General features: G+C 41.6%; 1 protein-coding gene across 3 annotated transcripts; it reads left to right on the top strand.

Annotated features, from left to right (window-relative positions):
* Positions 1-478: 478 nt before the first annotated feature.
* On the top strand, positions 479-8,095 carry tmem200b (transmembrane protein 200B). 3 transcript variants are annotated; one of them, XM_022221782.2, is made up of 2 exons: positions 479-1,159; positions 4,246-8,095. In XM_022221782.2, the coding sequence occupies exon 2, from the start codon at positions 4,296-4,298 to the stop codon at positions 5,550-5,552; it is 1,257 nt and encodes a 418-aa protein (XP_022077474.1). In that variant the 5' UTR covers positions 479-1,159; positions 4,246-4,295; the 3' UTR covers positions 5,553-8,095. The 3 variants fall into 3 exon arrangements, with proteins under 3 accessions (XP_022077474.1, XP_022077473.1, XP_022077472.1); XM_022221781.2 differs by having other exon boundaries at positions 479-1,164; XM_022221780.2 differs by having other exon boundaries at positions 480-879.
* The last annotated feature ends 1,878 nt before the right edge of the window (positions 8,096-9,973 follow it).

Raw genomic sequence — 9,973 nt, 5'->3', positions numbered from 1 at the left:
AAGTGGATCTCCTGAGATGAAGGACACTTATCTACGTATGAGTCTTATGTAAAGATCTGCTTATCTCATCCATCCATTATCGATACACCGTTTAATCCTCTGTGGGGTTGCTGAGGGGCTGGAGTCTCTTATCCCAGCCATGATCCCAGCTGACTTAGGATGAAGGCAGGGGACAACCTGGACAGACCGTACTTATCTGATATAATTTAAACTGGGAATACTTGTCTTATGAATTGTATGAATGATTAAAAACAGGACTCTATCATCAATTTCAGATTTTAATCAATTAAAGTTTACATTAAAACGCTTATTATAACCGTACATCTCTACATGACATTCTTGCCTGCAGAAGCATCTGATAAGACTGAGTGACCCCCCCCCCCAAAAAAAAAAAAAAAAAAAAATGATGGTTTTTATCTTCAGTGACTTGCTGGGGGCGTGGGGGGGGGGGGGGGGTGTCAAGGCGACATTGTTCCATCCCAGTGCAAGAAATAGTTTCAGCCCGACCACCCCTACTGAAACTGCGAGGCTCCCCCACTGACGCAGTTCTTGTCGTGTTGCTGCCTTGGTGCCTCCTTTATTTTGAAAAGCAGAACGTGTATCGTGAGGCGGCCAGTTGCTGCTCACTTTCCAGAGCTGCTCGAAGAAGCGGCCACGGAGCGGAGGGGCAGGGCTGCTCTGACCGTCCTCCCCATCAGAGGAGCTCTCAGAGGACTTGTTCTTTTCCAGTCCTCTCACCTCGCTGCTGTGGACATGCCAGTACAAGGCTCACCGGTTGGGCTGAGTAGCCTGAAACATGGAGAATGTTCATCCCAAATGATCTGGAGGGTTTGTGTCTCTGAACTATGAACAAGCTGCAACAGGATCCAGGATATACAGGCAAGTTTTCAAAAGTGAGCGGCTAGTGAATGACTGAAATGGAATCCTACATTTGGACTTTTAGACAACACTCTGTTCATTCATCAGCAGCCAGTCCTCACTGCAGTCTCAACTCATACTGCGAATTGTGTCTCAGAGATGATAGTGTGTGGAGCTGGCGGGCTGCTTTGTGTTGTCGTAGAGGAATGCAGCAGCTCGGTCAGACTGTCTGTCTGCAACCTCCATACAGCAGAGAGACAGTCCGGCACGGCACGGCACGGCACTCCATGTCTGTCCGTCGGTAAGGTAATAGAACGCTTCCTTCTTATCGACTGAAGAAGCTATACAATTTCCATATGTAAATTCTTGCACTAATATGATTTGAGCAGCCTTATTCTAGCTCTGTATGGGCTACAAAGCTGGTGGAGTGTTCGTATCACAGCAAATGAGACATTTTAAAGGCATGTTTGTTTCACCCTTCCACACCCAGCAAGGTTGTCACGCGGCATTATGCCCATACAGCTTCTTTATTCCCATCATGAGCCCAGCACAACTTGTGGCTTCCAGGGGATGAATTGTCCCTAAAGCATCTCTCTCTGCTGGCTGGAAAACAGCAGATCCAGTATGACTGTTGGTCTGTGACACACTAATGCATGCTCCTTGTGTCAGGCTGGACAATGACGATGAAAGTGCTTTCCAGAACACATTGCGCCTTTGGACATCTGATGATTCCTGTGTAATCGCATGAGATCACAGCAACCTGGACTTCTGAGCATGCATTAACAGTCAGGTGCAGCCATGCTGCGTATCACACCCTCACCAACACAAACTAGTGTCAGAGCTGGTTCACTGAATCGGCTACTGTTATCATTTCTCCTCCAGTGGACATGTTTGTGATACTGCAGTCATTCCAAAAATGAAAGGGACACACAAATACCATTCTGTTGTAAGAATGATGCAGTGTTTCTCAACATACTCTGTACAATCGGAGTCAAGTGGAGTGACTAAAAGATGGATGACATGAGCTGAGCTGTAAATTCACATTAAAAAAGATAAGCAAGATCCAAATACTAAAACATATCATTTTGTACACAAAAAGCCACAACAACATGTGAATTACAACACATTTAAGATGTGCCCTCCACCAAAAGTAATTTTACAAACTAGCATAACCGTAAATCAAATTGCCACTTTAAATATATGGTTGCAAATCCTTTGCAGTCATTGACAGCCTGAAGTCTGGAACCCATATACATCACCAGATGCTGGGTTTGGTCATTGTCCATCTGCACCATGAAGCGCTGTCCAATGAGTTCTGAAGCATTTGGCTGAATATGAGCAGATGATAATATTGCTCAGAACACTTCAGAATTCATCCTGCTGCTTTTGTCAGCAGTCACATGATCACTAAATATAAGAGAACCAGTTCCATTTGCAGCCATCCATGCCCATCTCATTATACCACCACCACCATGCTTCACTGATGAGCTGGTATGATTTGGATATTGAGCAGTTCCTTCACCTAGACTCTTCTCTTCCTATCATTCTGCTAAGTTGATCTTTGTTTCATCTGTTCATAGGATGTTACTCCAGAACTGCAACAGCTGTTTTAGGTGTTTTTTGTTTTTTTTTGGCAAACACTACGTAATCTGGCCTTCCTGTTTGTTTTTGAGGCTCACCAATGGTTTATACTTTGTGGTGAACCCTCTGTATCCACTCTGGTGAAGTATTCTCTGAATTATTGACTTTGCCACAGACATGCCTACCTCCTGGTCTTGATCAAGGCAACTGTTGTGAAGGAGTTTTTCTTGACCAGGGAAAGGATTCTTTTGTCATCCACCACACTTGTTTTCTGGAGTCTCCCAGGTCTTTTAGCGTTGCTGAACTCACCAGTGCGTTCTTTCTTTTTAGGAATGTATCAAACAGTTGTTTTGGCCACACCTAATGTTTCTGCTGTCTCTCTGATGGATTTGTTTGGATTTTTCAGTCTAATGATGGCTTCATTGACCTCACCAGATTAGAAACACAAACACCACTCTTGAAATGAACTCTAGACCTTTTATCTGCTCCTTGTAAATGAAATAATGAGAGAATAACACACGCCTGGCCATGGAACAGCTGAGCAGCTAATTGTCTAATTATTTCTGGTCCCTTAAAAAGGTGTAGGGCACATTTAATGCATATGTGTTTTAATTCCTACACTGTTCACCTGATTTGGATGTAAATACCCTCAAATGAAAGCTGAAAGTCTGCACTTAAACCACATCTTTATTGTTTCATTTCAAATCCATTGTGGTGGTGTACAGAGCCCAAATCCTGACCAGTGTGTCAAAATATTTATGGACCTGACTGTATGTATAGAGCTTTAATGAAGTGTGAGGAGTTCCATGTCCATCTCCATATGAATATTTACACACGGGAAAAGGAGAAATACTTTGTGGTGTGTGACAGTCTGAATGGTGAGAACACTTTATGTTATTTGTGGATCTTATTGCAGTCAGTGTATTTGAAGGTGTTTTTCCATTTCCCTCCTTTTTTGTTAATGACAGCATGGGAAATAGCACATGTGCAAGTGTTTCTCTACTTTTGTTTGTACCTTGTTGGATTTGCAAACTCCCAGCAGACATGAAAGGTTGAAAGCAGTCTGAGGACTTTTACTGCAATTGTTTTAATGGTGATTTGGTTGAAAAATAACAATAAATGATAGATAACCAGCAATAATAAGTTGACCATGGCTAAATATGTCAGGATTTCAGGCATTCCATGCAATGTGTATTGACTCTGTCATGGTGACAGATACAATGTATTTAACAATGCAAGTATTTGTTTGTATGTATGTCTAAACTTCTGCTTTAAAGCCAGATGCACGATTTTATGCCACTGTGTTGTAGAGACTATGCTAAATGGCTTTGCATTTACCCATGCTTCCTTACGAATTTAGCTTCACATTAGCTGATATGTTTAGCATTTATAAGTAGCGATAGCATGTTTTACATTATACTGATGGCATCAGTCTGGTCATTGCTTTCAGCCTATTCATTTGATGTGATTGATAATTTGACTGACAGTGAGAGGTAGGTGGGGTAGAGGTGTTACATCTCTGGTTAGAATAAATGGAAAATGGAAAAAAAGAAGAAAGTCATATTTTGCCATCTATTAGGTCAAATTTGAAAAAGGTAAGCTGACTGATGTATTTTCCACCACAAGAAAGGGGCTTGTGCAGTTCCTCTACCAGCAGATTGAATTTTCACTGTATGGTTAACATGCTTTTATATATATTTGTTCTCATTTCTATAAATATTTCTACTGTGTATAAATTAATGGATGCAACATTCAGACAAACTCTTACAGCTTAATTAACTATTGAAATTTTCTTGCTTTCAAAAGTCCTCTGACAGGTTGTGACCAGCAACGAAAGCTCTCAAGTTATCTGTGCCATGAAGACCAAGAAGGCCAGAGGAGTTGCCCCAACTTCACCTTCATTCCGACGAAAGCCTCGTTTCACCTTACGAGGGAGAAAGAAAAAGGACGGGGTTATCCAAGGCAAGCTTCGCATTCGCTCCCTGCCTGGAGTGTTCCTGGTGCTAGGAGTAGTCGTGGTTGTCGTCGGTACTGCTCTGGCTGTCGCGGGGTACTGGCCCTATCGGATATCAAGATCAGCCATCCTGGGAGCTGCAGAGGGCGAAAGCATCTCTGAAGCACAGACTTCTGGCTGGAGCTTGGGAGCTAAGGGCCTTCTTTCCACAGCCAGCCTCATCCACAGTGACCGGATGAAGCTGCTGGGACCAGTCATCATGGGGGTGGGACTTTTCATCCTCATATGCGCCAACACTGTACTATATGAGAATAGGGACAGAGAAACTCAGATGCTGTTGGCTCAAATGCGCAGTGTTATCTGCTCTGTGTCTGCAGCTGTGCCCTCAGCAGACCTTAAAGAAATAGCAGCAGCCAACTCAATGGCCAAACACTACAAGTGGGTGAACAGTCTACCAGCTGCACATCTCAATATCCTCTGTCTGCAGCAGCTGGCCAACTCCGAGCCCCTGCTCCAGACCAGACACACCAGAGACCAGGAGGACAGTATGGAGGGCGTCTACCAGCAAGCTGTTCTCCAGACGGAAGCCCTTCATCATCAAGAGTCAGAGTGTCCACCTTCCCTGCACTCCTCCTGTTCTAACTCATGTAATTCCAGTCAGACAGACTTGAATACACAGTTGAGTGCTGTAGGTGGTGGGAGAGCCAACTTCAACTCGGAGGCTCCACCACTTGTCAAGCTCAACGTCTCCCTGGTGTCTGCCAGCTCCATGTCCACCCTGGGGCTGGATGAGGTGGATGTCCGTGCTGCCCAGCCAAGGCGCTGCCACAGTATGAGTTACAGGACTAACCCTTACATGGCCCAAACTGGTGTGAGGCTGGAGGAAGGACTTCTCACATCAGGAGAGAAGGGTCAGGTAAGTCAGCTAGTAATCACTAGCAGAGAGGGTGGTTCACAGGACTGCATGAACATTCCCGGGCAGGTTGCTGACACTGTCGAGGAGCAGACTCACCAAAGCTGGCCTCGGCTAGACCTGGGCAGCGGGAGACGATATCTGAAACTGGACAACAGAGAGGACTCGGTGGACAAACTGCTGGACCAGTTAGAGCAGCAGTGCTCTCAATTTGACAAGAGTTTTGGGTCTGGGCCTTTCCAGTGATGGCTGCTTTAGCTTCACAGCATAGAGGATACAATGATGACCAAGGAATAATATTTTTCCTGGATTCTAAAACTGCTTTGTGTTTGGACCATTTGGAATATGATATTACTCCAGAAAGACCTTCCAAAACTTGGGCCCTTTCTCAATCTTGAGTGGAATATTTAAGGACACAGGTTATGGTCCTTGCTTGACAGAATGAGGCAGATGTTTTTTTACAATTCAAGAAGAAGACTATGCATCCCCTACACAGTCACAGATGAATGAAGCAATTTGACAGATTGTTTACTTCCGTAGTTTGGGGTGGTATCAGTGCAAAAAAAATCAGCTGATATCTTGCCAAAGTGGTTTGTCTGTTTCCATGACACAGTGTGCACAACCCAGTGAAGTAAAGAAAGACCAGTGAAAGGGGAGGGAGATCGATTTCACTGTGCAATCAATTTTGAACCAAACTATCTGGATTCCTGAGCCCATTAAGTGCTGACAGCTCTTCACAAATGCAACTGCTCTATTGCATGGGACTTTTTTCTTACTGAGGTCCTATGCTCCCATTGCAATGCATGTCAGTGATGTACAGAATGCTACATCTTAATCTTTATGCAGAATAATGTAGTTGTTGTTTTAATACGTATACAAAACAATGATAGTTAAAGGATAATTCTGGTTTATCACGACTTGGATCTTATTTTCTTCAGTCTGACCCTCATTTCTGGTAGCACTTATGATAAATGCTGAAGTTTTTCTTTGCTCTCTTGCTCTATAGATACCATCTGACTTTATTTTTCTTTGGGGATCGAAATACAAACCAGATGTGAATAATAAGTGAGCGAATAAAACTTGTGAAACAGAAAAACACCAAAAGTCAAATACTCAGAATGAACCACCAGCTGACAATTTTTTTAAGATGAGTCATCAATATTGAACCTCTGGGTGAAGTCTGAGTCTGGGGTCATGAGTGGCAACAAGTTCAGTTGCTCTGTAGGTAATAATTTTTGGTGGTGTTAATCCACATTTCAAATTGTATTACAAAAACATTCTGTGTTGCAGTTGCAGACAGGAAAAGATACAGATCGTCAAGGAAATCAGACACTAGCCAAATTGTACCGTACATTAGGCAATACTGACTGTATTTCACAATTCAGTATTATTTTTCATGGTTTGGGAGGAAAGTCTAATAAAGATGTGACAAATAGCAGTTTATCAGAGAAACGTTTCTCCAAATGTAGGGACTAACAGAGGACAGTGTGTTTCCTCTCCCATTGTGTCTAGCTTGTATTTGCAGGTTTTTCTGTTTAACCTCAACTCATGCAGACACATTGAAAATGTGTATTTACATGTTAAAGTTATTGTTGACCCTACGCTTACTTCAGTTCATTGAGCAAGGCTGCTCTTTCAGCTACTCTACAAAACACTACCAATCATTTAACATTTTTGTTTACTGTACATGTGTTTGCACTGTGTCATTCCTCTGTGCTTTTACGGCAGTTCGGTTGCAACACTACATTTAAAGTCTTCCTATTAAGCATTTATAAGCAGTACATAAAAGTTAACACATGCTTTGTAACACACTAATGTAGATCTAGGCAAATAGGCGTTTATTCACAAATTTGTCAACTACAATTCCTTTTGTGGATACCAATAAGTGCAGGCTGCAGTTTAGACAGATAAAGAATGATGATAGAATAAAACACAGTTTTAATAATATACTTATGTTTATAGGTGAAGTTTTCATGGCTGATGTACTGTACAACAATAAGCACTTCAAATGTCCTTTTAGCTGCTTACAACTACATTATAGTGTGTTACAAAGTATTACATAATGGTGTAATATTTAAAAATGTTAAAGTGTTAGTAGCTAATTTGTTCTGCTGGTGATTAGTGTTATTATTAGTAAGGAAAATGACTAATAATATGAAAATAAGACCCAAGTGTGAAAAAAAAAATCCTTAGTAATGATGGAGAAATTGTGTTTGTTGTCCATCTCCTTGTTAATGCTGCATTATCTTAATGTAATGAAATGAAAAGCAGGGATGCCTCCTCCTGCTGGTCTCCTGTTGATTTGCCCCCTTTCAGAATGCAGCCAGTATTTATGAGGAGGATCACCCCCGCCCAAATGTATCCTGCACTCTTGCTACCCATCCTTTGATCAGCCGTCAGACTGGATTGTGCTGATGAGGCAACCCTGCAGCTCCACTTAGATTTAGAGAGGTGAACAGTATTACTGTATACCGCTTGGTGTGTGTCATACAGGAATATGAATCACAGTTTCATGGCCTCCCTCCTCCTTGCCTTGCTTTACACCCTGTGAAGAAGTGCACAGGTGACTACCCCTTGGTCCATGTTTAAATCAACACTCGTACTCTGGTTTTCTTTCTGTCTGTGCTTCCTGTTCTGTATGCAATGTGTGGCATTTTGTGTTCTAAATGTATACTAAGCAATATGAGCAGTCTGACAGAACAGTCAATGGCTGTGTTTTGCACTGTGTCGGCCACTAAATTAAACAACAACCATGCCTGTGTTGCCAATTTAAGGCAAAGCAAAATCCACTCCTGTTTGCTGTCGTCTTATTTATTTAATTTGCCAGTTTAATGGCTTCTCTATGCAGCATATAATCATCTCTCTATCATACTACTGCATACCCTTACTTTGAAGGAAACGTCACACTTCATCCAGGCTGAAAACATCCAGCTGTGATTTGGACAATTGAGACGTACAATCATATTATTAACTGATGAATGGGAATGTGAGAAGTGGAGTTTTTGCTCTCTTGCTCCTCAGTACAAGCTTGATATTTTGTCCATAACAGGGATGTGTTGAAGTGGCAAGGGGGAATTCCCCTGTTGCAATTATCCTCAGCAGAGCCTCCTGCACACTCCACATGGTTCCCTTCCTATTAGACTTTATGGTTCCTTCAGGGCAGGTATGCACTCTCTCATGATCTCTTCTCATTTAATTGGTCATTTACAAGATGGCTTCAGGGTTTCCAACAGCTCATAAAGCTAGCATGCAGGACCCCCTGTCCTTTGTGGCAAATGCACGGGAAGTTTGAAGATAACAAAACTTATCAATTCCAGCAAACAAGCATTTGTTTTAGCTCATTTCTGCAAATTGTGTAGACATTACTGCTAACGCTCTGCAAAAGCATACATATATTTTATGTGTTTTTCTAATCTTCCATCATGCACCTCATATTTATTTTAAAACATTATGGAGACCAACTTGTCACAGGTATTATAGCGTGCTAATATGAAGAATTTGCTGCTATTAATCATTTTGAAAGCAAAAACAGCAGACATGATGTTCAATGTGAAGGGTTACCTGCTTTAGCCTACAGACTGCACTTAAATGAATCCCTTTCTAAAGTTTTTTTGTTTTTTTTTTCTGTTGGGCTTGCCTTTTTTTGAAAGGAAAAGTAGAGAGAAGAACAGGAAAAGCAAAGAGTGTAGGAATAACACTTCTGCAGGGTACTGGCTACTCAGAATGTTTGTGCCTCCTTGTGCTTTTCGCCCTTGCCACTCGGCTACAGTGTCTCCCTAAAATACCAACATCTAAAACATTCTAACATGCTTTGAACAGAACCAGTTAGGACTGATTTGGCAATTTCCCACTTAACTATGACATGATGATATTAGTGCTCTAAAACAAACTAGTAAATGCTCATCAGCTAACTTTTGTTCTTTAGATGTGGCTAGAGGATTGCTCTGCTAATTGTGGATGTTACCTTGAATAACGCTCAGTTGAATAAATGCTCCATGAGGAGTGCACCACCAATAATCTGTCTTCCTTCGTTCTGTGATCCAGTCAGCCTTAAGACTCTGTTCTTTCATTGCAGTTCCTCCATTGTTCCTTTTAGGCCGTTGAACGTGCAACATTCATCTTCCATATCTATACCTTACCCTGATGTCCACATGTACTACCTTCATCTGGGTCCCCACTCCCTCATGCCTGATGTTGCTTGTCACTGGAATCTAACAGACAAAATATTGCAAAAATATGAGCATGTTATAATAAATAAACGTGTCTCTATTTTCTTATGATCTCTCCTTATTGAAGTATAGTAACAAGAAGCGTGCTTTTTCCTGCATTTTCACAGTTGTACATCTAAAGCTGATGAACAACATATTTTAACTATGTTAGGAATGAAACCTAATAAAATCCTGCTAAAAGCGCATTTACGACACTTAGGGTTGTTGAATGGATTTACCTTACTTATGAAAATGATTTCATTTGACTAAATCTGTTGAAATTCATTGATGGATGTTTCATTCTTAGCTTACACACCTCAGATGCAAGTACATTTGATACATTTTGGTTTATAGATGTGAGATACCCATCAAAAAATAAATGTCATGTCTTTTCTGACTCTTTTGATTTGATAAATACAAAACTTTGAGTTCAGTTTTGCCTTCAGTGTCTCATCACAG

The sequence above is a fragment of the Acanthochromis polyacanthus genome, chromosome 11 (assembly GCF_021347895.1).
Source record: "Acanthochromis polyacanthus isolate Apoly-LR-REF ecotype Palm Island chromosome 11, KAUST_Apoly_ChrSc, whole genome shotgun sequence".
Lineage (NCBI taxonomy): Eukaryota > Metazoa > Chordata > Actinopteri > Pomacentridae > Acanthochromis > Acanthochromis polyacanthus.
Note: the sequence above shows the minus strand (reverse complement) of the source record. Positions and strands in the feature narration are given on the sequence as shown.

Bases quoted from the DNA above. Each gene is read 5' to 3' on its own strand.
- tmem200b (XM_022221782.2), top strand. From the start codon at position 4,296: ATGAAGACCAAGAAGGCCAGAGGAGTTGCCCCAACTTCACCTTCATTC.